The sequence below is a fragment of the Rhipicephalus sanguineus genome, chromosome 5, assembly GCF_013339695.2.
Source record: "Rhipicephalus sanguineus isolate Rsan-2018 chromosome 5, BIME_Rsan_1.4, whole genome shotgun sequence".
Classification (NCBI taxonomy): domain Eukaryota; kingdom Metazoa; phylum Arthropoda; class Arachnida; order Ixodida; family Ixodidae; genus Rhipicephalus; species Rhipicephalus sanguineus.
Window position 1 is genome coordinate 83,971,794 of NC_051180.1, and position 27,982 is coordinate 83,999,775.

General features: G+C 45.6%; 1 protein-coding gene across 1 annotated transcript in view; it reads left to right on the forward strand.

Moving 5' to 3' along the window:
* LOC119394774 (uncharacterized) overlaps window positions 1-27,982 on the forward strand; it is a 100,969-nt gene that overhangs the window by 19,067 nt on the left and 53,920 nt on the right. Inside the window, exons 2-8 of the mRNA XM_049415984.1 lie at window positions 4,671-4,767; window positions 4,835-4,887; window positions 5,005-5,098; window positions 18,632-18,748; window positions 22,927-23,015; window positions 23,367-23,512; window positions 27,841-27,956. Coding sequence (XP_049271941.1) covers window positions 4,671-4,767; window positions 4,835-4,887; window positions 5,005-5,098; window positions 18,632-18,748; window positions 22,927-23,015; window positions 23,367-23,512; window positions 27,841-27,956 — 712 coding nt within the window. The remainder of the gene's footprint in view (window positions 1-4,670; window positions 4,768-4,834; window positions 4,888-5,004; window positions 5,099-18,631; window positions 18,749-22,926; window positions 23,016-23,366; window positions 23,513-27,840; window positions 27,957-27,982) is intronic.

The window sequence follows — 27,982 nt, forward strand, 5'->3', positions numbered from 1 at the left end:
TGAGATTGGGGTTTTTTTTATTATAGATTTTTGAATCGAGGAGCACTTTTCTCTTGGTGTTTCGAGCGTGAAAATTTACTACTTTGAAAATTATTAGAGAAATACAAATGCAGAGGTTCATTATTCACATAAAGGCCTATTTATAGTGCAAATATGAACAAGCTAAGATGTTCACAGAAGTAGCCACAGCGTCCCAAATTTGACTGATTTTCAAAAACGCAGCGTTTTTCGTGAATTTTTAAAAATACTTAATTTGCTCAGAATTCAATGAAATAATAAGAGCTATTTCCTCTTTACTTCTACTTCCGCTAAAAAGAAATATATTTGTAATATATAGCTTGAGTAGCTGCCAGCATGGTTCCGAAGTTACGAAAACGCACTCTTCTTAAAATGGTCGTCGTCAACCGACGACACTTGTCAAATTTTGCTGTGTTGAAAAAATTTTTTATTTGAAAACGAACTGCGATTTCGTGCTGTGCAGTCATATGTGCACAACATACAAAATTATCAGGAAAATCGGAAACATCAAATATACACCCTTTTTTGATCTTTCGTGGAATCGACCCTATGCCATTACGCTTCAGGCCACCTGATTGATTGGTATCTTGCAATAATCTCTGTTGGCATAATTAAGTTTCTCCATGACACTATTCCAAGCTATTCCAAGAAGTGGCTTGGTCTGTTCTCTAATGTAGAGGTTTGCTGCTAATTCGTTTGCGTGGCAGGTAGAAGAATTGAAGAAACCTTTGCTATGCACTTGCGCATTTATTAGACGTTTGGGTGCTCGTACGGTGACTGAAGACTGCGTGGGCGCCTTTTTTTTGTAATTAAAGAAGACAAAGGATCAGGTAACGTATGTGGCAGTTACGATTTCCCTGCTGGTGGAATTCGCTGCACAACGAATCGTCGAGGCACAGTACATGCTTTGTGGCATAACACAGCTGTAATGCCATAAAGCTGACTATAGTAAATCTGTCATCTTGTAGCACGTATATATAATGTAAATTATAATATATAGTGCATTGAATCCAAGGGGCAGTGCAAGCATGGTGTAAACAAGCAGGGTACGAGTCAAAACATGGGCGGCGTGGGCAGCACAGATTTCTTTCCGCTCCACACTGAAGGAATTGCTTTGTAAGTTTTACCGCTACACAGAGGTGTAATGCGACGAAAACTAAATGCCACGCTGTGAAGCTTGCTACCTGTGGCTGCAAGTAGTTGCCGGAAAGATGTATCGCCAGGTTGCTTCAGTGGCGCAAAGTGTTGTCTGGTCCGATACGTACACGTTTCACACGAGCAGGTTGATGAAAAATAAGTAATGGGAAAACTTTAACGGCTAGTAGCTTTACAACGAACAATTGTCTCGAGGGACAGTCTGAGACGCATGAATATTTATTGATATATACTGAGTATGTGCACCACAATCTTCGTTTCATTGAGCTGCACATACTCGGTATATATCAAGACATGTATCAACTATATTTAAGCTTCAGACAGGCATTTTTAATGCATTTTTAATTACGGGTATATCGAACTATTTAGCGATGCCCTTTGATTCCGATGTATGCGAGTTTTACTGTATATACACTTAGCCGACAGTGTGCACTCGTAACACATTGGTCGGTTCAGCGAAGCATTATGTGGTGAGGAGCATTGATTTTCCTGGCATAAACAAATACTTTTATCATTATATGATATTTAGGAGATGTTGGTGCTTCTGTATAGCACCGGCTACTCCTTTTCACTGATGATAGGATATTTGAAAAGCACAGCAATGAAAAAAAAATATTTCATAAACAACAGCTAGGCAAAAAAAGTTATTCACAATGGTGTTTCATATATCGGCTTGATACCGCACGCATGCGATGGGAGCCATGCATGCATATGCGACATATATCGGTTGAGGATGGCCTAGATCCATCACCACGATGTGTTCGGTAGGCACCGGGAACTGATCTGTTGAGAAAATAAGCAATCTGCATCGCTGCGCCCAGGGGCGTAGCCAGGGGGGGGGGGTTGGGGGGTTTGGGGGGTTCAACCCCCCCCCCCCGAAATTTTTCAGTTTTGCTTGCGTATATATACACGCACACATACAAACGCACGCACGAACATACATAAAGTATGGTTGAAGCCCCCCCCCCGAAAAAAATTTCTGGCTACGCCCCTGGCTGCGCCTAGTGCACACATACTGTGCTCCAAGTAGGGAGGCTGGCTTCGGCGTGACGCTCGTTCGCATCGCGTGGTGGCTCGATCGCCACAAGCATTCGTTTAAAACAAGCAATAATATTGATTATTCGGTTACTATCACGGAATATTGGAGCTAAACGTTTTTCTAAGGCACCTTTTGGGAAAAGCTGGCTTTTCTGGAACCACAAAACAAGGCCCAAACAGCAGCTCATATGAATATATAGCACGCTAGCTGTTCCGATCATGTCTCAAACTTCGTCGTCCAAAAAGAATTAGCTTCGTAAACTAATGCGTTTGATACGCCAGCAAGGTTAACACAAAAATGAAACCTAATGCACTGTGCGGCTATGCCTGCGCAGTCATCCCATTGAGCTGAAACAAAACAGATTCCCCCTTCTTGCGAACTGCGTGCCCCTTAGTCAAAAAGTAGTCCTTCCCAAAGAAAGCAGCAAGTATGCACCTTAATTCGTGCGTCCATTAAATCAAGCCACCTGCATTTCCATGGTTAAATCGCATGATCAACGTCTCGCACGCACGTACACGCTCGTATAGCCACGGGACTAGGCTAGGTACATCTCGCTTGGAATTTCCTAGGGACAGCACCAAAAAGTGGTCTGGCAACGCGGGCATGTTTTGGTGGCTTTTTAGTCGCTCCCGTCTTCCACCACAGTGCCACGCTAGTGCTTCTATGCTTGCGAGGAGCGCTTGACAAGTGTGAGTGCTGATGAGCAGTGCGGCGTAGTGTTCCGTATTCGATACAAAGGCACAAGGTGCCCGAGCGGTGCACTGTTCCAACTAATACCAGCAGATCTAGAGGGTCTTATTCCCCATTAACCAAATCTTGTTTTTCTCCATATTCACAACCGCTCCAGACGCGTGGCAAAACTGCTTAGTCTTCTTGAATACTACTTTTGTCAGCATAAAAATACGCTACGTCGTCATTTTAGCCTTAACACATTTAAGCATAAACAATATTAAAACACCACCATTCGTTCAAACATGCTGACCATGCAAATACTATAGGTAGCGGGAGAACTGCCCCTATGGGAATTAGTAGGGTGGTTGTACTGCATGAGATATGTAACCAAGCTACTATCCCTCGACCTTGGTAACCTGTTTTGCGTACTATTGCACTTCTTAATGCATCTAATGACATCAGCTTTATGGGGAGTTCATTCTTAACTCAACAAAACTATCAAGATGCCTTTCTTACGCGTAGGAATCACATTGATGGAATTGAACTGCCCGGCCATTCCCGGAGTGCGAATGGGCTAAGTTTTTTCATTCCGAGGAATTGAAAGGAATGGAATTGCGGCAAGTTCTAATTCCCCGCAATGGAATTGAAATAGAATGGAGGCGCCCATTCCGCCACACTGCTTCCCAGCCACTGCAAAGTGCTCAGCTATATTTCTTTATCATCATCAGTCACAGCGCAAACTGCACATAATGCCTTACAGATGTGTAGTGTGTACCACTTGTCTCCGAAGAATGACGAAAAATGGCATAGTGGGAACTTCTCTACTTCAGAAGAATTGGGATGGTTTATGGCGTAGTGGGTACCTTGTATGTGTACTTGTATTATTGCCCCAAGGGACTCTCCAGCGGGCTCTACAAAGTCCGCTCTTCCAGCTTTCGTTGTGACTGTGCTGCGTGTGTCGCGCAGGCCTGGCGATCTCTTTATCAGAACAGCGGTCTCGCACATCAGAGAGTACACTCAATGACGTGCTGCTTCTGAGATCGTGCTCACTCCCTTGACACAAAGCATTGAGCCCATTAAAAAAATTCGTATTTGTCTTTTGAGAAAATAAATACTATTACTTTGAAATTAATACTGGTTTGTGCTAGTTGGTAGAAACTCGTGGTACAGTTACTTCCGCTCCTCTGAAGAACGTATTTTACCCTTGTCCCACATTCCTAAGAGGAGGGCAAGTAACTACATCACAAATCCAATGTTCATTATGATTACCTTAACTTCAATTTTTTTCATTAAAAAAACCGTTACAAACCGTTACGGAACATTTTTGTTTCGTTCCGGAACAGAAACGGAACGGAACTTTTTGCGGTGGAACGAAACTAAAACCGAAACGAAAAACATTTCGTTCCGACACCCTGATTATGAGGGACGCCGTAGAGGAGGGCGCCGGAAATTTGGACCATCTGGAGTTCTTAACGTACACCTAAATCTAAGTACACGGGCCTCAAGCATTTTCGCCTCCATCGAAAACGCAGTCGTCACGGCCAGGATTCGATACCGCGACCTTCGAGTCGGCAGTCGAGCACCGTAACCACTAGACCACCGTGGCTGGTTTATGAGAAGGCGACGGAAACGGTGTAGGATTAGAACATCACGTTCCACTTAAATGCGAAGCCTTAAGCGTCCTCCAAGTTCTTTTTCTTGTTTTTTAGCATTCATTATCACAATAAAATATCACCACCGAGAATGTACATTTGAGCAAAACTATGTCGTCGTGTCTTTCGCGCAGCCGAGCGAGTCGCCACCGCAACTACTGGAGAAACCAGAACGTCGCGCACGAGAAGTTTTCCCTCTTCTTTGGATCTCAGATGAAGCAGCTATTCAAGGTGAGAAAATATCGCGTCTTCTATAAGTACTCTTATAACCTTACCACCATCTTTTGTTTTTCTGCAGCCGATTCATGTTGTAGATCAAGAACTCTACAGAAAGCATGGACGACTCTTTGGGTAACCATGACCCCATACTTTTTTCCGTTTCCTTGTGACACGCGAGGACAGTGTGATTGATCCCACAGGACGTACACTTCCATTAACTCGATAGGCTTGCGCGTGTTTCATAAACAGGTCCTTTGAAGATGGAAAACCGATACTTTACGTTGCGGAACCTGACCTCCTCAAGCTGATTCTAGTCAAGGATGCCGGGCTGACTCAGAGGAAGGTAAGTATACCAGCCCTTCTTTTCTAGTAGAACAATGTCTTGAGCAAAAAAAATCATAATTAGGAGCCTTTTTCTGGTGGGAAAATGGGGACAAGCAAAGCTTGGCGGTGTGCGCGCCTGACCTACTATTACAGCGAAAGCTGTTACATCTACGCACCAGCCGATTTTGGTCGCGTAGACCCGTCGCCGCCGCTGTCGATCTCCGTAACCGCCATCGCGCGCAACTGAAAAAACAAATGTCCAGGATCGAACGGGATTTGAACCCAGGCCCTTTGCGTGGCAGTCGGCTATTCCACCATGGAGTTACGCCGGTGTTTTAACCCCTTGTTTCCCGCATACAGTCTGCGCAGTGCCCACAACCGAAAATGATATTTCCAGACAATTTTCGTTCAAAGTAATACATGGAAAAAAACTTACAACAATACATATACATTTTATAAGAACTTTATTACTGCCACGTTTGTTGGAGTCGGGAATGAGTTCAAAATAGGAGACCGTGCAGTGAACTCTCAAGGACTTTCAAGAGACATGAAAAATTTGAAAGCAGTTGATTTTTTTCTGTATCAACGCATCGTTAAGATGTGCTCTTCTCCACAGTTGATCTTGAGATCCTTCTTCACTCAGTGTCATATTTTTTTTTTCTTCATCTGAGTCTCTAAGTTCAACTTCTTCATCCTCACTGTCTGTGGAGCTTTGGCCATCCGTGCGTGGCAGTCTCTCCGGCGAAATATACTCTCCTTTGCAATCTGGTTTGCTACCCCACATCCGGTTTGCTATCGGGTTTGCAACATCCGGTTTGCTACCCTACACTAAGGGAAGGGGAAAGGGAAAGAAAGATGGACAGGAAGGCGGAAAGAAGAGCAAGCGCACGATAAAAAAATATAAACAAAAGGAAGGTGTAGAGCGGGAGTACTAAAGCCTATGCCACTGGCACGCGAAAAGTTCAGTAAGGCCTTGATTGATTTTCGGTGTGAAGACCGTTCGGGTCGGCATTCTAGCACTGACTTCCGACAGGGGTCTGTCGTCAAGGCGGGCCAACACAGCAGCTAGCGGCAGTCTGTGCGAGCTGTAGCGAGGGCAGCGACAAAGGACGTGGTCTGTCGTTTCTTCGCTGCCACACTGGCTGCAAGGAGCATTGTTTGCCATGCCGATTCGGAAGGCAAAAGATTTAGTGAAAGCGACACCAAGCCACAGTCGGCAAAGCACCGTTGCCTCGAGTCGCGAGAGTCCGGGCGGAGGCCGAAGTCGACGTCCAGTCTATGCAGTCTTGTGTGCATACAAGACTGCATAGTCTTGGTGTGTTCTACAAGGACTTTATGTCTTCATTAGCAATCTCTCAAATTTTCATTGCAGCATCCTTTCTTGATAACGGGATGGATTCTTGTACGCCTTCTTCGTGTGCAGTTTGAGCAGCTGCGTCGGCGTGTTCATTGCCCAATATGCCGCAGTGACTTGGAAGCCAACGAAAGGTGATGTCATGTCCTTGCACGAAGAGGTGATGGAGCAGCTCTCTAATTTCCAACACTAGTTTCTCGTGAGGTCGCCGGCGTAACGCGAATATCAGGCGCTGTAGAGCTGCTTTGCAGTCCATGAACACGCTCCATTTCTTGGGTGGTTGTTCATGAATTACTCTAAGTGCGCTACGCAGAGCAGCGCTGGAGGTAAGTGAATTAGGTTGGCGTAAATTTTTGTGAGTCAATTTCTTCACTTTTACAGCGAAAGCTGTTATGAGATCATTTCACCGGCCGTTTTTGGCGCCGTAGTTGTCCGCCGCCGCCGCCGCCGCCGCTGCCGCCGCCGCCGCCGCCGCCGCCGCCGGTGTCCGTAACCAGTATCGCTCGAAATAAGAAAAAAAACTAAATAAGAAAAAAATTCCAGGATGGAACGAGGTTCGAACCTGGGCCCTCTGCGTGGGAGCCCAGTATTCAACCTCTGAGCCATGCCGGTGCTTGAAACTGCTTTGCTAAAAGGTCCTATACAAGCTTCATGTCGGGAAGGAACCACATTAGCATATGCAATATAGCGCAGTAGAAGAGTAAAATAAGCACCAAGCGTCGCACAACGCGAATTCTGTAACCAGGCGTCACATAATGCGAATTGCGCAACGAGTAGGTTGTTGAATGCTTCCAACCCATTACAAAGGACCCTGCCATAATTCTTCATCGTCATCAGGCACAGCATCAACAAAGTGCGCATAATGCCTTACATGGGTTTAGCAGGTACCAACGCTCTCCGTAGAATGACGAAAAATGGCAGAGTGCCTGCTGCCCTGCTTCTCAAAAATTACAATGATTTATAGCGCAGTGGGTTCCTCGCAAGGGCACTTGTATTGGTTGCCAAGGAAGCCCATAAGCGCATGATCCATTTCCTCGGGGTCTCAGTAAAGTTCTTCGCAACCCCCCCCCCCCCCCCCCGTCTCTTTCCCACGTCAACGTATGTTATACAGCATGACGGGAGAGGGAAATAGCGACCGGGCGTCGCCCAATGCAAATTACATAACTGGTGGACCGTTTAAAGATTCCAACCCATTACAAAGGCTGAGCCATAATTCTTCATCGTCATCAGTCGTTGCGTCAACAAAGTGCACATAATGCCTTACAGACGTGTAGCTGGTGCCTCGCTTCTCCGCAGAATGACAAATAATGGCTTAGTAGGTGCTTCCAAACTTCACAAAAATTGTGATTTATGGCGTAGTGGGTACCTTTCTAGTGTACTTGTATTGTAGCCCCAAGAGAGCTTACAACGGCCTCTGGAAACGCCGCTCTTCCAGCTTTCGCTGTGACTGTGCTGCGCTTTCAGCGCAGGCCTGGCGTTTTTTTTTTTATAACCAAAAACATTGTTTTCAGGAGAGAGAAGTGCCGTAATTACTGCTATTTTTAGAGCGACAGAAAGTGAACTAGTTGGTAAGGAGAGAGAAATAGATGAAAAAGAAACGCAGAGAGGTTAACCTGGTGCGAGTGACCGGTTTTCTACCCTGCACTAGGGTGGGGATATAAGGGTAGGAAAGAGGACAGAGAGAGAGAGAGAGAGAGATAAAATTAAAAAAAAAGACACATGCACAGACACACGCAGGACGTTCCAATCAGAGCCGTTCTGAGAGACCGGTTGAACGCAGGAAGCGCAGTAGCGCTTGCACAGCCTTCTACTGTGACGTTAGGGTGCGGTCGATGGCGCAGGATTCTTTCTTCCGAAAGAGTTCGGTCGTCAAATTTGTCGAGTGCGTTTCAAAGCAACTGTCTCTGTGAACAGTACTGTGGACAGTCGCACAGAATATGTTGAACAGTTTCATCACTGCCGCAGTGGTCACATGCTGCGGTGTCGGCAATTCCTATGCGGAGCGCGTACGCATGCGTAAATGCGACACCCAACCATAACCTGCAAAGAAGGAGCAAAAAAGCAAGGTTTGCGAACGCGGACACGAGGGAAGAGAACAACGCTTCTCTTACGTCTGTGTTTGCACACCTTAACTTCTATATTGTCACCTGGTCGTGACGTTGACGAAGGCAGCAGTCGGTGTATTCAACAAGGTACATGTAAACTGGTAGCGTAACTTCCGTAGAAGCCCACGTGTCAAGCCGGTGGCTAGTTGTTGCAACAGTCGCCATCTATGTGAGGAGGGGACAAACAAAATTAAAAAAAAGAAAAAGATGACGTCACAACCGGAAGCGGAAATGACGTCACGTTTCAACGCGATGGGCGCGAAATTATGAAATTTTTTGACAGAGCGCCGCTTCTTACTTTTTTTTATAGCTGCATGTTCTTTTTCTTATCACTATGACGGCTCCATAATGGAAGCCTGCAAGATAACGGGAAGACGAAAAAGACAGATTTGATAAATAAGGCGTATTTTATTGGCGAAATATTGCAGTTGAACAGGATATTACCCCAATATATATAACACAGAAATCAGAAGTAGCATAACAATTCAACGTGCACACTGTGATGGTGCAATGTGGGCCCAGGATCCGAAATAATTCAACCGGCAGTCAGGTGATTCTGTACACACAACACAGACTTTAACACAACCGATAACTCTGACGATTCACACACAACACACTACAGCATTCCTTATTTACATCCTAAACGTCCTACGCGCCTCGCACACAAACTGTCCTACTCGCCGTTATGAACTGTTGCCGCTGCGGCGAGGTTGGTCGTCACCGGTACTCCTTGGGCAGTCAACAGTCACGCTGCCTTGACCGTGGCGAGGTGGTAGTGGTGGTGATGATGGCACTGCACGCCGGTAGATCACCAGGCCACTGCAGCGCAGGTTAGCTGCCCGTCGCCAACATGAGCCGCGGCCACCTCGTGACACCACTCGGGTCCCAGGACCTCAGGCCAGGTCTCTGTGTCAGCACCGGGCACAGAGCGGGAATCAGGCTCACCAGGTCCACATGGCTGCCGGACGCCTGGTTAAGCGATGTCGCGACCCGAACCGTTCCAACCGTGTCGCGCTCCAACTCCTCGAGCCGCACGCCCCGCTCGCGCTTCCTTTTCGTCGTCTTCCCCTCCAAGGCGTTTCGCAGAGCAGAACTGTCGTTCCCTCTTCGCCCCGTCACGGGCCACACAATCCACATCATCACACACACAAACCTTGCACACGTGTTGCTCTTATAGGCCTCTTGGTAGCAGAACGCCTGCCGACTGGTCTGACGCGGCAACCTATCTGCTTCAGTGCCGGTGGATTGGCTGAGTCTTGGGTGAATTTTGCCGGTGATAGTTCAGTCACGACACATATTATTTGTTTAGGCAACGGAATCCGTGCTAATGTCTAATTCGTCTCCTGGCCAAGGGCACAGCCCTTGGTCAGCCTCTTTGCCTAATGATGATTTGCCGTTGGAGTATTTCTTCCGCAGTGGTGTTAGCAGCATCCCTGTCGCGCTGGTGCCTTCGAGTGGCGGCTTTATCAGGCTCAACAACCCGAAAGCTGTCCAGGCGGAGCTTCAAGTCATGACACCACACTTCCAATCGATAAGCGACGTACGTCAGTTTGGAAGAGGTGGCGTGGTCTGTAGGTCGTCAGATCGTTCATGCGTTGCAGATCTGCTAAAGTGCCAGACATTCGCATCGGTTCCGGTGAGTGCGTTTATCCCGCCTCATTTAGCATGCACCAAGGGTATCGTTCGCGGAGTAGACTCTCGACTAACACCAACTGAGACTCTGGAGAAGCTGTCTGATGCTGGGGTCATAGCGGTATACCGGTGTAACCGCACAGTGAATGGTGAGAAAGTTCCCACTGAATCGGTTATTGCTACCTTTGCCGGCACCTCTTGCCCATCAGAGTTGAAAATATGGCCACTTATTTTCAGAGTAGAACGTCTTGCTTCTCGTCCTCTTCAGTGTCGCAACTGTTGGCGGTTTGGCCACAGTGTTGGTGGTTGCAAATCAAATTCACGCTGCCGTGTCTGTGGTGACAATCATCCGTCTAATGAATGCACTGCCGAGATAGAAAAGTGCTGTCTTTGTGGAGGAAACCATCCCGCGGATTATTCAAACTGTACGGCAAGAGCAAATGAAGTTCAGCTGCTCGAAATAATGGACAGACGCCGTTGTTCGCGGCGAGAAGCTATAGCAGTTGTTAAGGATAGGGCCTTTGGATATGCTGGAGTTACTGCGAGGCAAGACCCTTTAAATGAGACAAAACTTTTGAACATCATTGAGGCAGCAGTAGAAAAAGCAATGTCGAAGGCGATGGATCACATAATCACGACTGTAACTGAGTGTGTCTCGCAAGTGTTCTGCTCTCAAGTGACACAGCTACTTTCAACAGCTGCAGTACCGATGACCAAACCGACATCTTGTGCAGCAGCAGCAGTAGCAGCAGAGACGTCTAATTCAGCCCCACAGCGGAAACCCCGAGCAGATAAAACGGCTATTCAATCCGAGCCCTCCACCTCAATTGAAGTAGAGTCACAGGATGAGATGGACATTAGCCATGACAGCAGGCGTCATAAGCGAACTGGATCTCCAGTAAATTCTCCTTGCCCAAGTTCAAAGCCCAAGAAAGGAAATGCTAATTCCAATCCAGTTATTAAAGAAAGTATCTTGGAAACGGTTGTTGCTGAAGTAATTCGTTCATCAACATAGATACCTTGAAAGTTCTACAGTGGAATTGTCGTTCTTTGTTTTCTGCTTCAGCGGATTTACTTTGCTTAGTTAACCAATTAAATCCCGACATAATAACATTGCAAGAAACCTGGCTTACTCCCAATAAAAATTATAATATTAAAAATTTTCGAACATTTCGTTTAGATCGCCCTTCACTAGGTGGTGGTGTAATGATACTGATATCGAAGAAATTTTGCCACACAGCGAGCATAGCTTTTCAATTAATGTCCTCGGAGTGTGAAATTTTGGCAATAGACCTCAGCATGCCAGGATACCGACCTTTTTCCATTATAAACGCTTATTTTCCCACGGGCGTGCATAATACACAACAATTAGATAGTGTTCTAGCCAACTGCAAGACTGAATTAATCCTTACTGGTGACTTCAACTCCCATCATGTTTCATGGGGATTTCGAACAGACTCTGCTGGTACTCTTCTGTGGGACTGGATCATACATAAAAATCTTGCCTGCGTAAATATGAGGCAGCCTACATTTCTTCGTGGCCGATCACGGTCAGTGTTAGATCTGACATTCTGTAGCTCAAGTGTTCCGCTGAAGTCTTGGAGAACAATTGATTTCGCTTCAAATAGTGACCATCTTCCTGTGTACTTTGAAATTGCATGTCCAGTGAAGTCAATTGAAAGAAAAGAGAAAACGTTGGTTAATTATAAAAAGTTTAAAGACTGCTTGCGTTCTAACATTAAGGCAGTCTCCAATGGTAGAAATGAGGAACTCGGTAAGAACGTTTGCTCAGTGTTAGAAATCTCGAAAAACACATCGGAATTTGTTATAGCTTCGGCCTCAACCAAGAATACTTCAACTAGCCGATGGTGGAATACGGAGTGCACACGGGACTACAGAAGAAGAAAAGCTGCATGGAAAAGTCTTATACACAATCAGAGTCCACGAAATTGGAAAGATTATCAATTCATTGCGGCCACATTTAAACGTACTGTCTCACGCGCGAAAGAGGAATATGATAAAAATCACTTCGAGTATTTGTCTAAATCGAAAAACAAACGGGCATTGTTTAATTTCCTTCGTTGTAGGAAGAGAATTCCAATACCAGGGAATTTTGATTCAATAGTTTATACCTCGCAAGAATTACAAGATTCATTAAATCTATTGGCTCAGGGACTCGAAAAGAGGTTCACAACACGCCTTCCTAATTATGTTTATACACCAGCGGTTTCGGATTACTTAGAAGTATCGACTTCCGAATTAGATCAGGCCATGTTAAAATTGCCAAATGCAGCACCAGGCCCTGACGGAATTACAAACACAATGTTAAAGATAATATACCAGGAGTACCCGAATGACCTTTTAGGTCTTATAAACTACTCCATTAGGAAGGCATGGATACCTTATGATTGGAAGATTGCCAAAATTATACCGTTGCTTAAAAAACAAGGGGCAGGATATAATCTCGACAACATAAGACCGATTGCATTAACATCTAATGTAGTGAAACTTATCGAAAGGGTCCTCCATGGTCATATAACAAAATTTATTAATGAAAAACAATTGTTGAGCCCGTGTCAAATTGGCTTTAGATCTGGATATTCAATATGGCACGCACATATAGACCTTGAAAGTCGACTTCACATTGCCCGGCACAAAAAGCAGCACGCGGCTCTAGTTACTTTGGACATATGTAAAGCATACGATAGTGTTGAGCATTCCGTTTTAATTAATCAGTTGCGGTGTCACGGTTTCCCTACTTATATTGTAGCATGGGTGACGGAATTCTTAAGCGGAAGAGAGTTTTATTGTTTCCAAGATGGCTTTTCGTCCGGCAAACACAAGCAAACGCGAGGTGTGCCTCAGGGGTCAGTTCTTTCACCAGTATTATTTAACATCTTGATGTGTACTATCCCCATTCGACCAGGGGTGCAAACCTATGTTTATGCTGACGACATTGCGTTTTTTGCTATGGCCAATGACATACATTGTCTTTACAATATCTTGCAGGCATACTTGAGTCAACTTGAAAATTGGCTGGATGGTTTACACTTGAGTCTGAATTCTAAAAAGTGTGCTATTCTTGTTTTCCCTGTTAATGACCATGTGAACATATCTCTTAATTACAAGCTACAGGATATTCCACAAGTGGATTCATTAAAATACCTTGGAGTTATATATAACGAACATCTAAATTGGCGCCCTCATATTGATTATGTCGCGACAAAAGGAGCACGTGCAATGGGGCTTTTGCGCAGGTTGAGCAGCCGTAGATCTGGCATGAGAAGGAACGCACTCTTGTTGGTATACAAAATGTACATCCGGCCGGTTTTAGAATTCGGCTGTGTTCTTTTTTCCGGTGCGCCAGCATACAAGCTTCGGCCACTAGTTCTATTAGAGCGAGAGGCTTTGCGGCTGTGCTTAGGCCTTCCAAAATACGTTGCAAATGCTGTTTTATACCTGGAAGCGCGAACGCCTCCCCTTTTATGCCGTTTTAACCTTCTGACGGTACAAACTTTCTTAAGGTTGTACGATTCCCCTTCTAACCATTCTCAAATAGTTTTCATCTCCGATCCCGACTTATTTTTCTCCGAGCATTGGCCAAGATTCCGCAAACCGCAAATTATATTTGTTCAAACGCTACTTGATTCACTAAATGTGCAAATTCGTGATGTGCTTCCTATGATTATGCAACATAACTCTCCAGTAATTGTCTACCATGATATTTTTCCGAACCACGCAAAATTATTACCTTATGGTATTTTAAACGGGCTGTTACAAGAGCACCTAAGTACTCTACCAACGAATGTTGTTATTGCAACGGACGCATCGCAATCACAGGAAAGAGCTGGCATAGGAATATTTTGTCCTCAACTTGACTGGTCTTTTTCATTACGGTTGCCTGATTTTCTTCCTGTTTTTCTGGCCGAATTTATGGCAATAATATTAGCTTTACGCAAGTTAAGTATTTCAGTTAGAGTAGTTGCAATTGTAACCGACTCTTTATCTGTATGCTCTTCTCTTTCCGCATCTGGTGAAACGCCCATACTAAAGCTTTTTAAGGTACTAGTTCCCGCTCATCTTCAATTTGTTCATTTAATATGGGTTCCAGGACACAAAGGTTTGTTGTTAAATGAAATGGCCGATTCTTTAGCAAAGGCGTCGCTTTTGGCGCCAATTATTCCTATTTTCCCGATAACATCTTACATCACGATGGCAAGATTTCGCTCACTAACGTTTAGAAAAAGTTTCTCAGACTCAGCATTGACTGCTTCTCGAGAGTATAAGCACCTCTCATTTTCCTGGCGCAGCGATTTATCCACGTCAAGAATAATGGAAGTAGTCATCACAAAATTTCGTTGCCGCGTTAGCTCCCTCAATTTTTACTTACACAGAGCAGGTTTAGCGATTTCCCCACTGTGCCTCTTCTGCAATCAGGAGGAAACAATCGATCACTTCTTTTTATCCTGTCGACGGTTCACGACACTGAGGAAAAAAATCATAGAACCACCTCTTCGAAAGCTGGGCCTAGAATTATCTGAGCCGGTTATACTTTCTTTTGGGGCCACCACTCTGGGATACAGCAACAGGGATGTTTTCTTCGCCATTGAGGAATTCATTCGACAGTCTAAAAGAATATCTATCTAAATTCTGCCTGAGTAAATATTTCATTACAGATAATTGAAACATAAATTCATTATATTAGTTAATGATAGCTTCCACGAACGACACTCTTCAAATAATATTAGCAAAATTCACCCTCTACTCGGCCAATCCCCTGCATTGGGTATGAGCCATGCACAGAGGACAACAACAACAACAACAACAACAGCATCCGTAGACAGCGCAGCGTTTCTTCGCGTAGCGTGGCGGACTCATCGTCCCGAAGGGCGACAGCACGCCGGCCGTGCGCTGGCAAAACACAGTCACTGAAACTGTTCTCGATGGCTGCGATGGGCTATATTACCTTCTGCCAAGTACTACGACTAGAAAACAACGGTTATGCGAGGAAATATCTACGGACGACAGGCACAAACCTACTGCGCAAAAACGAGCGACGACGTTTGCATCTCAAGATGCGCAAAACCGTTGGCCCATGTTACCAGACTGCCTGCATGTGCCCGCTGTTTCTGAAAATAAACGAAAAAAAAATCGCCACTCAACCACATACCGAAGACTAAAGTTTGATTAAAGTAATCTACTAATTTAATTCGTGACAAATAAATTTAAAACTAATGAAAATAAACGCTTAATTAATTTTTTGTTTTCATTATTTGTCCCCCCCTCATCTAGTAGCGCTTTAATCGTCACGCGGGTGTTGATGTTTGTCGCAATAGGTTTCCGACCACTTTTCGTTCCGACTTTCGCGACCTATTTAGATTGACCTTGTATTCAAGACGAAACCTCTTTATTTGAGTGAACTTGTGCCCGGAAGATGAAAGGGGCAAAGTACAAACAATTCACGCTGATAGCGGCGAGCACAGCGTCGGCCGTCGAACGATCTGCCCAGCGGTAAAGCGCGTCGGCATTTATAGATACATGTGCCATCGAAGATTCCAGCGTTATCACTAGCGGCCGCGTAGGTTCCAGAATAAACGCTAACGTCAGCGTTGTGCGCGTACTCATAGGAAGCTTCTAAAATCATTTGGATGGTTCCTAATCATTCAGGTGTGGTTTGCGCAAGGCAGTAGTGACACGTGTAATGGGTCGGTAACGTAAACATAGAAAAGGAGCTCGTGTCGCAATATGATAATTGCAATTTTCTTTCTTCAAAGTGCAATGATGATATATATATATATATATATATATATATATATATATATATATATATATATATATATATATATATATATATATATATATTTCATTTTTATCTTTCCGGGACACTGATTTCGGCAACACGTTGAGAAGACGCATTACTGAACTGATAACTACGCGTAAATATTTAATCATGTTTAAAGCGTATGCTTAAGAGCTCATGGAGAGAGCCCGTACGCAGTATGATGCTGACACATGTATATCTACATGCGCAGTTCAATTTATGTGTGAAGATTTTTTTTTCCTTTGCTGTCAATGGAACGGACGTCTCGCTAAAACCTTTTTCAAAGTTTACTTTGGTGATACCTCTCGTGCCACTTCACCTCAGTTCTTTGATTCATGATATTAGTTCAGTGACACGTGTGTGTCATTGAGCTGTGGTCTTTATAAATGCTTGAGGTATGACGCATGTTATGTGTACGCGCAGTAAGCCGACCGGTTCGCTCTTTTGAGCATATACATAATTTGAAATTCACTTCCAGATGGCCCACGTGACTAAATATCGGCACTGAACTCAACCTAAACGTGTTTTCTGCGTCCAGTTTTGTACTACACGCATCATTTGTATAATAATCATAATAACTTGAGCAAGCCACTCTGAAATCAACATCAACGAAAACGAGGGAAATGTGTCAGAGGTCAATCATTCTTTATGTTTCCGTGCGTGTGTTTTCATGTTTGTTTGTACATATACACATGCAAAACTGAAACATTACGGGGTGTTCGAACCTCCCCCCTTCCTCTAGCTACGTCCATGACTGTCCGCACGTGCTTGTTTGCCGTTTGTGCCGTTTTATTGCGAGGGTTAAGCTAATAAAAGATGAAGTATTTTTTTCTGGCTTATTCCCATTTATGAATATAGTTTCTTGTTCTTTGTATTGTTTTCTGTGCCTTCTCAGAATAGTGACATGGTAAGGGAAGCAAAACTACGCTCGTACAGGGTTACGACAGTTTTTTTGAAAACCGGGTCGAGATCAAAGGCTTTAAAGGGCCCCTAAACCACCCAGCGGTCGAAATTTAGTTGAGGTGAGGAAGTTGTGCTCGAGTCTACGACGAACACGTAGCCGTGGGAATTTTTCGAAACGGTGCCGTAATAGCGGAGTTACACGCGTTTGATGATCGAAACGCGACGATTGCTTCTTTCCCTCTTTCCTACGCTACCCTCTTCCAAAACCGCTTTGCCCTCCTCGCTGAGTCAGCTGAGTGCCCCTCCTCATCTCGCGTGGCGTACGTCACCGCTGACGAGCTGTTCGAGACAGCGTCTACTTCCGGTTGCCGCGACTCCGACGCTCCAGCTCGCCGTCAACTCTGTGTGGTATCTGGGTGCACTGTTCGTTGACTAACCGCTGTTGCTGCCGCGCCGGCCCGTGCCCCTACCGTGCCGGTATGGACCCTGTGTTGCGCGCACACCTTCAAAGGATCGCCAACGTGATGGACCCGTACGGGGACACGCCGTGCCGGACCACCTCGGCTCGAGATGAGGAGCCGAGCTCGAGTTGATGAGTTCACGCTCATCAAACCGCAAGGCGTGGATGTGTAATTACGCTAGCGACTTGGCGGTTGCGTTACGGGCCGCAGATGTCGATTCGCAAGCGGCAACACGACCAAGAACAGCAAGGTGCGCGCGAACAGCTGTTTGCAGAGTAACCGGAAGTCGTCGGTTGTCGTTCGGCCAATCGCAAGCATCGAAAGTGATAACGTCATCGAGTTTCACTGGTGATGTCACACATGTCAGTGGTGGGAATGGCGGGGACCGGAAAGGAGAAGCTATTGTTTTTTCGAAATTGTGGCGCGCCCGCGACCTGTAGCGCTGCGGCGTGTGGCATCGTTGATCGCGACGGCATTCTGCACGCGATGCGCTTGTTTACTTGAAATGTTTGGGAAAATATCGGGGGGGGGGGGGGGGGGTTTAGGCGCCCTTTAAAAGACAATGTGCGTTGTGTTCTTCTCACATGTGGAGCCTCATTCAATACATTGCTGTATCGTACTGTGCAAGAGTGGAATCAATTGTCTTGTGACCAAGTGTGCTGTAATAACGAAGACTTGTTTTTTTTTCCAAGCAGTCACCCCCCCCCCCCCCCACCTCCCGCTTACACGCCTTTGGGCAAAGCACGGTATTTCTGAATAAATAAATAAATAAATAAATAAATAAATAAATAAATAAATAAATAAATAGAAAGTCATCATTTTAAGTTTGCTTTTTTTAATTATTAGCAAGAATCATCCATAGTCGTTATTGCGAGTCATGTGAGAAACACCGATAAACTGATCATTCTTTCCTTAAGGCATTGTTCAGGCTTCCATAGGAAATAAAAAATGAGAACCTACATAGCAGAGATATCGGAACACGGACTGTGTGGTTCATTGGTATAGGTGCTCCTGTTTTATTGCGTGGTTTCCTACGTAAAGTTGTGTATCACACGGTCACTATATTATTTGAAAGAGTTTGGCATACCTTTTTTCAGGACATCTGTGCTGGCACCAGCTTGCTCGTGTTTTTATGTCTGATGATCAGCTTTTTTTTTTCTTTTTTTGCACAAGCCCTGCGCCAGCACCAACAAAATAGCTTTTATTCGCATGTTTCCTACATCAAGTATTGGAGCGCATAGAGAGAGCTTCGTTTGATGTTAATGTTGTACCGCAGATTCCCGACGTCGATGACCCAATATTGAGCAATATCATGGTGAACGTTGCACCTGAGCAGTGGAAAAAGCTTCGCACAGCAACATCGCCTGCCTTTACATCAGGCAAACTTCGAAAGGTGAGTTATCTCTCATCGAAATCTCAACTGAGATAAGTTAATCTTAGCAGATCCGCATGTCCTCATAAAAGATGGCACCAAATGGTGCAGTAAAAGCACGGGTGCGTACGTGCAACCTCTACCCCCGTCCATGAACACGCAAGCGCCTTCTCATTTCCTAATATAACATCAGTACACACGTCATCACACTTAATTGCATCGACTTTCGGGAAGAACGAGGCTTTTCACCTACCCCAAGGGATGCTTCCAGTTATTGTTAACGGGAATTACGGGATGCAAACGAACTTTTCTCTGTTACGTTGCCAAGCAGAGCTTGAAATTTAGTTTCCGCATTTGTGCGCGATTGTGAGATGAACCAAATCTGAAGCTCACCAGAACACTTACACAAGTGAAGCAGCCTGAACATAAGAACGTAAGTCTGTAAGTCCTTCCGTTAATCTTGCGCAATTAAAGCATATTTTAACAAGTAAAAAAACTAGGTTCTAAAAATGGCAGTGCAATATACGAAGCAAAAAGAAAATGATACCGTGTAGAAGAAGCGGTAGACACTCCCCTGTAATTAACGGTCGCTGGCCAATGGCCTGTAGAAAAGCTAACAAGCGCGAAAAAAGCCCAGTACCCATTAAGGAAAGTTGTAAAGCAAGACTATACTCCTGTGAAGCCACGAGACAAGCGTTGAGATTACAGATAAAACGAGTGTAAGCCATATTCTCATCTTAATTTAAGAGGAGCCGCGGAAATCGTTTGAGGCACTGATGAGATAACTGTTGTTTTGTCAGTGTTACAGAATGAAACACTGAGAAAACGAATGCATTGTAGGATGACACAGAAACAAACTCTAAAATTTGGTAGTATCAATAAAGTCAAATGATGGAGAATGGCAGTGGGCTGCTATCATTGTGGGACTCTTTCGTGGTGAATTGTTCAAAAACATAAATCCGGCAGATCCCATGCATTGTGGGAGTCAATTTCATGCGAAGGAGTTGGCGAGCAGCTGCTTATTCCGCAGTTTGAGCCAAATCTTGCGTGGAGGATTGACATCTTTGTGTAATTTGAGTAGCTGTGTGCATATCGTTGGCTTACCAGGCAAGTTGACTACACTGACACCTAAAGTGTAGCTCAATGACATACCGCTGGTACTCGCGTCACAGCACAGGTGTCCTTTTTATCGAAATGAACGACGTATAAACTACGATCGTTGGTATATTCCTGTGGAGGCAAGCAACGCTAGACTATAGCTTGCTGAGTCACAGGTGAATATATGTCATAGTTTGTGTGCTATATTAAAAGCGCCAACTGCAACAAACGGTATGCCTCTCTCTTCGCTAATCCACCCAAAGTGTCTCACAGAATTTTAGAGCGCAGCTCCTAGGCGCCCGTTCCTGCGTTGAGCGGCGTCGCCGTCGCCGTCAATGTCGTAAACAAAAGACATGAAAAAGTTACCGATAGACATGAAAATATAAAATTAGAAAAAAAATACCCAGAATTGAATGGGGTTTGAATCCGGACCCTATACGTGGCAGTCGAGTATTCTACCACGGAGTCACGCTCTTCTTTTTTCTTTCTTTATTGCCTACACAGAGCCACGCACGTGCTTGAAACTCATTCGCAAAAAGACTCTATAAAGGCGTCATGTCGGGCAAGGAATCGCGTTAACCTATGTAATGTAGCATAGCAGAAGAGTAAAATAACAACCAGTCATCACACGATGCTAATTGCGCAATGAGTGCGTGGTTTAATGCTACCCCCACTGCAGAGTGCTCAGCCATAATTCTTCATCGTAATCAGCCACATGCAGCATCAACGAAGTACACATACACCTTACAGATATGTAGCGGGTACCTCGCATATCCGCAGAAAGACGAATAATGGCGTAGTGGGTGCTGTCCTACTTCACAAAAAATTGATTTTTGGCGTAATCGATACCTTGCGGGGAGCCACAACTTTAAACGCAGTTGACCTTGCCCCAACACGAAGCTGCGTTCAAAATTCGCACTAGGCAGTATCGTAATCGTCGGTGAACACTTTTTTTAATCTCTATTTTTGCTGTCCTGGGCGTATGTGTGTATAGTGTTAATCACTGGGATGGACGGATATATCGTTACTTAATATAGTCTATTGAAATCTGGCTGGAGCTCTAGCCGGGAGTCCCTGGTCGACATATATAGCCAGGCGTGGTCCAGCAGCGCCAGCTGGTCATCCGATTCAATGGCCCGAAGAGCGGCCACTCTCGAAGAGATAGAGGGATTGGGAATGGGGTCTACCGCCTGAGACTTGGGGTAGCTCCACAAACAGTAAAAAGATAAGCCCGGGGCCCCCGACAAATGGTGTAATATGATTCATGAAGAGCGCGGTCAAGCAAAAAAAAAATATCACTGTCACCGCAAGGGTGAAGCACTCAAGGCGATAGCAACAAATTGCAGTGTTATACGATGTCAGGCTGGCAGCTAACTCTTTTGGATCCAGTCTCGCGTAACTCCACATAACGCTGGTGAAAAAGAATACGGCCGCTCCAGGGAGAGATAAGGATCGCGCACAGTCTTTTCGCGTTGAGAGCGCAGCACGTATGCCGGCCCAGATAACGCGCGCGCCAGGGATCGCGACCGTGCCCTTAGAATCCCCATGCGGCTTTGGGAAATAATTTAAGGACATACGCGGCAGGCATGACATGCTAACGCGACGGCGTTAAGGAGCTCGCTTCGCAGATATTCCGGTGTCGGCTTCGGCGTCGTTGGTTGTGATTAAAAATGAGTGTTCTCCGTGACCGAAAAATTGAGAAAGATGAAAATGAAAACTCACGGGGTCTCGTATGCATTCACTTAAGGCGACTCGAACGCCATCTTTTTCTCTTCAGTCGATGTAGTGATCCTGCCGCGCCACCCTTCGAAAGCTTTCTGCACCTAACGTGTTTTTGCACTGCCTCCGAGATCGGAGGCACCTCACCTGGTTTTGCATTGCCTCCGTGATCTGACCACCTTTGACCAAGCTACGATGACATTTGATGACGTCAGCATGTAACATTAGCTAGACCACGTGGCATCATGATGACGTCACGAAATCTGGCAATATATGACGTCATATGGTGACGTCATCACGTGATGACTTTTGACATCACTCGTCCCCGACATCGATAGTCAAATTTCGCGTTCGGTGAGTCATTTAAGGCTTTCTCCTTAATAAATAGTGCGAATTTTTGGTTTGAGTGCGAATCGAGCCCAGGGCTTCTGCGTGGCAAGAAGGTGCTCTACCACAGAGCCACGCCATTGCTTGAAATTGCTTCGGGAAAAAACACTATATGAACAAGTGTCATGTAGTGGGAGGAGTCGCCTGAACGCATGCGATATTGCGTGGCAGTAGCGTAGAATCGCGCCAGCCATCAAAACATGTGAATTGCGCAACGAGTGGGTGTTTTAAAGGCCCACCCATTACATAGCGCTCAGGCATAATTAATTAACAGCAGCAGCAACAACAGCATCAACAAAGTGTGCAGGTGCTGCACACTTTGTTGATGCACCATATGAACGCGTGGTGGGTACTTCGCCTATTCGCAAAAGGAAAAATTATGGCGGAGTAGGCACTTCGCAACCATATTTGCAGTAGACATTCTAGGATAGCTTTAAACCTGTGTTGCGCTCCAGGCTTTCGTTTCCTTGCGGCACGGTTGAGGCATGCATCGAGAAATGCGAATATAGGCTAGCGTTTGAGAAGGCGATGCGCACGGGGCCCGATTACGCGTCCTACTCTTAAAGGCGAAGCTTAAGCGTCGTCCAAGTTTTCGTTGGTGTCATTACGTGTCAGTCGTGCTTGTCATACAGTCATAACCGTCTACGCCAATTTTGGTATGCCCCAAGTTAAGGAGGTGACCACGAGAGCACCCAGACGTGGGCAGCTAGACGGACGTGGTCGAAGTGCTGTTGGTTCACTAACAAGGGCTTTGCTCTTAAATATTCCTTTTAGAAACATTTCTCAATTTACTCATTACGGTCCAAGTTAATTAAGACGACGCTAAGGGCTGTTCAATGCTGCGCGGACACCGTCAATTGTCCCCCCATCACGATTTTCTGGCCCATGTTCTGAAGAAGTATTTTTAACTATTTTCTTTTGTGGATTGGGGCAGAGCACTTTACAGCAACATTTAGTCTCAATGGCATTTGCTCCGTGCTTTCTGCCGTCCTCAGATGCAAGCCATTATAGATAGCTGCGCTCAAATAACGGCGGAGCATCTGAAGAAGGCAGCGACTGCGTCAGAAGACGTCGACATGAAAGGGTAAGGTGATCTTGTAAAACATGGAGACGTCACGTTTATTTACGTAACCTTTCGCTCGTGAGCGCCTCTTCCGCGTTTCCAAGTGTGTGTTTGTTCGTCTGTTTGGGTTTGTGGAAACGTGCGTATCTTTGCAAATCAGTTGTGCGGAATCCCGCATGGTGGCGGAAGGGTTAAGTAAGAATTCATCGAGCCTCTGTGCGTTTGCGGTTGTTTTTGTGTTTGTGTGCGCGCATGGGCGTGCGCGTCCTTGCTGTCCTGCTTACTGCCGCCCCAACTTCATTCGGAACTCGCAGCTTTCTTTTCATACAATTCAACATGAGCATTCCATTTTTCGCATTTACTTCTTAAAAGGTTCTATGGCCACTTTACCCTGGATGCCGTCGCAAGCTGCTCGTTCGGCGTCAAGCTAACTCCAAATTCTCCAGAAGAAGGATCTTTCATCAGGAGCGCAAGAAACGTGTTTTTCGCTGAAGTAACGCCATCTGTTGTGCTAAGCGGTGAGTGAAACTATGTTTAGAGTGCAGATCTTAGGCGTCCGTTCCTTGGTTGAGCGTCGTTCCTTGTCCCTCGTTGTGACCGAGCGAACGAGCACAGCAAGACACCTGCCGGCTCGCGCGCCTCGAGACACGCGTCTTTTTTAGAGCGCAGCTATTACACTCTTAGAAAAAATATCGGCATATTCACTAACTAAATACTAACCGTTTACTTGCCACAAAAAGCACTAGCCCCTTAGTAAGTGAAGGCAGTAAAATGTAGGTTAGTGAAATTTGCTACCTAGTTAGTAAGTGAATAGTACTTTCTTTATTGTACTGACTCGAATGGTTAGTCCATTACAAAGTTGTTACTAACCGCGCTAGCAACTCAGAAGCCATATTAACGCTAGTGGTATACAATCAGCCATTTAAGGTTTACGCCTATTTTGTTTATATATAAGTGCGCATTGCCATATCAGGATGATTCTGTTAGAAAAGTATCTAAAGGATATAAAAAAACGAAGTGGTATTTTGTCCTTGTACAGTAACTAATGGCCGCTAATTGTTTCATGTAATTACCATGGTAAGATCACATCACCGCAACATACATAGAGGCATGAACGAGAACACACATGCAAACGCACACACAGAATATCAAGACTTCTACGTAGCCGGTATATACTCAGCTAGCTTGAGGGCTATTTAAACTCCCACTTTGCGATAGCACAAAGACGAACACGTGCGTTGGTCGAAGGGACACTTTGTGTGTGGAACCAGCGCCTCCTCTATTTTTTTTTTTTTCTACGCCAGTCAGATGCGCCCGATCCAGCCGTTCACCACCTCTGGTCCATTCCTACTCTCCCCCGTGGGCTAGGCTTCGCGTCTGCTTTGAGCTGATGGGGGAGAGTACCCTTTATGTGGTGCCTCACAACGGATGTCAGATGAGGTACTTTTTTGTTCAGTCGTGTTCAAATCCGTGAGGCGGCGTCATGAATCCCTCATGATCACTATAGCGACTGTCACGCTGGCTCTGTAAGAGACCCAGTGTTTCATGCTGGCGCGTCACTGCGATGCTGCTGCATGCGCTGGCTTTAAGATGCCATAAGATGCGCCACAAGAGCGCTGTGAGGCGACGGCGGCATTGCTTCGAGCCACAAAGCAAAGAGTACCAAGGAACAAATCTGACAGACGCACGATATCGTAGAGGGACGGCGTGTCTACTGCATCTCCATGGGAACGCGCTCAGACGCATGTGTGACGCAAGCAGTCGTACCCATAGAGTTTTCTTCAATTACCTAGATTTCTACAATTGTCTAAACTTAGTTCTTTCGGCTCCGTTTGGCTCCGCGTCGCCTGCATCCTTTTTGTCGCAAGATGAAGTTCAGCAAAAGTCGGCAGTTCCGCTTCACCACTTCAACTTTTTAAGGCTCACCAATTCAAATCTATTCACGACGTTCACAACGGTCCATTCTTTTATCCGAAACGAACGCCAAAACACAGCGATAAACAAAGCCACAAGTGCTTTCGAAGCCGTAAGCACGAAGATTAGGCACATAAGTGTACTACTCACCATTCCAGCCATGGTGGCTGAACGACCGCAGCGCCAGAGTTCCCTCTAGTTAATTGGAAACTCTATGGTTGCTCGGTATGTCTCGGTATGTTGTGGTATTTCGTTGAATTTCGTTGAATTTTATGTGGTAGCGCTGCTAGGTATGTGTTCATCCGTGTCGCGTCGTCTGCGTGGCGCACCCATAGCGTCTGCGCGCACGCGAGTAAAAGCGAGCAGACGGCAACGCTAGAGCAGCGCCGGAAAAGTGAACATGGCGGCACACATGGATGCAGTTTCCTTCCGCCTCGAATTTACTACGTCGTCGTCCTGCGCTGTGTGACCCGTATGTTCCTAACCTACGCATTTATTTGCTTTATATTTGCGTCCTGAAGCTTCGAGAACAATGTATTCGTCGGTATTTTGCAGTCTTTCTAAGATTCATTCTCATATTCTCGGAGACAAGGCTTAGCAGCCATGTCTAAATAAACAGATGCAGCTGATCTCAATAATAAAGGCAAAGTATACCTGACGCTTATTCCCCAGCGTGAGATGACAAAAAGCGATAGCCGATTTCACCATTTATTTGTTGCTGTGAGGACAGGGGGCGAGTAGCAAGCGCGAGGTCCGATCGAAGCGGGCGGTTGCGTCTGCATGGGTGCTGCCATGTTTGCTTATAACTCCAGCTCCTCCAGATACGCCATAAATGCGAAGTAGATTAAGCATATCACTTATCGCTGTGGCGTAGTAGTACTTACCAAACAAACGCAAATGTCCCAACTTTGAGGCGATGACACGTATACAACTATGTTTTGCTGCGCAAGCATGTGACTTGCTTACACCCTATTGCCACCAGCCGTTTCGGTTGGCTGGAGCAACTGGCTGTGGAAAGGCCAGTTACGATCACGTGATCAACCATGGCAGCGCCCGTGCGCTGCTGCGGAAAATCGTCTATACTCCCACTCGCGTCGCACAGCGCCGCATCGCGTTGACGCATGCGCATTTGCTCAACTTATCGAAAAATCAAAACACCTAGACAGCTGCGCTCAGAATGCGCATTAGGCAGTGTCGTAATCGTCGGTCAATTTTTTATTCTTTTGACTGCAGTTCGCGCCGCCGAAACAGAAAGAAAATAGAGAGGGTAAGAACCTTATTAAACATGTCTGGCGGTATTAAGCGGGGTGGGGCTAAAACAATAAACAATAAATGGATAAATTAAACCACTGTTTCAGGGAAAGGGATGGCTCTCGGCCGCAGTTTGAGTTTCGGATTAGGTATCGAAAGGGTCAGGGGGATAGGTGTGGAAGGGATTGTTTGGCCAACAGCGTCAGTATTAAACTGCTATCAGTGCCTATCGTTTCATCGTATGCGTAGAATTGTGTTCGTCTTCGGCAAATGTTCGGTACTGTCGCTTTCACATAAGACGGTCGACTTCTCTTACGCCACTCCGAACAGGCCACTTTGACTGCAATAATTCGCGAGCACTATTCGTGCTTCATCAATAGAGAAATAAATAACGAAAAATAAACACGAAGAGTTGCCGTAACTGTGCTTACATAAATGTCTCCCTCGAGTCATTTGCCTCAATATATGGTCAAATGATTGCACGTGTACAGCAGGGCTCACGTTTCGCATTAGGCAGTATCGTAATCGTCGTTGAATTTTATTGTTACACTGCATACTATTCTGTACCGCATATCTTCGGATATTGCCAAGCCATCAGCTTGTTCATGCGTGATAAGTTCGCCATTATAGTTTGGTTGACGTACACTCTAGGAAAAAAAAGAGTATGTGTTTTTTTAGTCAGGACTACCCTTCAGGACTACCCAAAGGGTAGTCCTGACTAAAGTCCCTAAGAGGGAAAAATCTAGGGACTTTAGTCCTGACTTGCCACGTATATGAATCTCTCCAAAGAGGCGCGTTAACTCTCTTGTGATTCACACGATTCTCAGAAGAGAGTATAATGACCCCTAAAGAGAGTTGAGGTGCCTCTTTAGAGAGTCATATACGTAGCAAACCAGAACTCTCAAAAAAGAGTCAAATGACTCTTTTTTTAGAGTGTAATCTATATGTGCATCTATATCTTGGTCGACTATTTAAAGGGGTCATGAAGCGCCCCTTGGGCTTGTTGAAAAAACACATCCTGTGGAAAGCTGACACGGCTATGAACTGCTCTGCCAAATATTACAGTCGTGCGCGCCGCGTAAAGGCCACAAGCGGAGCGCGAAGTTGCTGTTTCCCCAGGCACCCTCTTTTCAAACAGAGGCCGGTTCTCACTCTCGTCGGTGGGCGGGGCGTCTGCACGTTGACGCCGCGGATCTGCCAGTTTACGTTGCAAGAGACATAGCATGCTTATTGGCCAATAGCCGACGTAAATCGAGAGCGGCGTTCGGATCAGATGCGCTTCTTGCCACGGGGTGCCGCCACTTGACGGCGCCGCACTCCTCAGTACACGGTAGCCGCACTCGCGCACGCGAATCACAGCGGGAGAGCGATCGCGTTTCATGACGCGCGCTGACGTAACTTCTTTCCCCCATGCCATCCCTCCCTATGTAGCTTCCAGTGCGCTCGTCGGCACGAGAAAAGAGAGAAAGCGCTGAGAGCGTGCGCCAAACCCCCGTAACTCCGCTCATTCTTGACGGATTCGAGAAATTTTTGCGGCAATCGATTCGGGAGGCAGTAAACTCCGATACTGAGGTCATTAGATCATTACTTGGAAAAGTGGTTCATGACCCCTTTAAGATTGAGCAGTTGCTAAGTCAGAGAATTCCGTTTATGTTCAACCTTATTCGGCGTTTGCTTTCAGCCTTAATTCAGAAACTCGGCAAAACATTCCGTCAGCGTGTCTTCAATGAAAAGGCGTTTGATTTCTACAAGAATGCAACAATCGACATTATCAAGAAACGTGAAGAAAGCAATATCGTAAGTATCCACTTTTTTTTTTACAA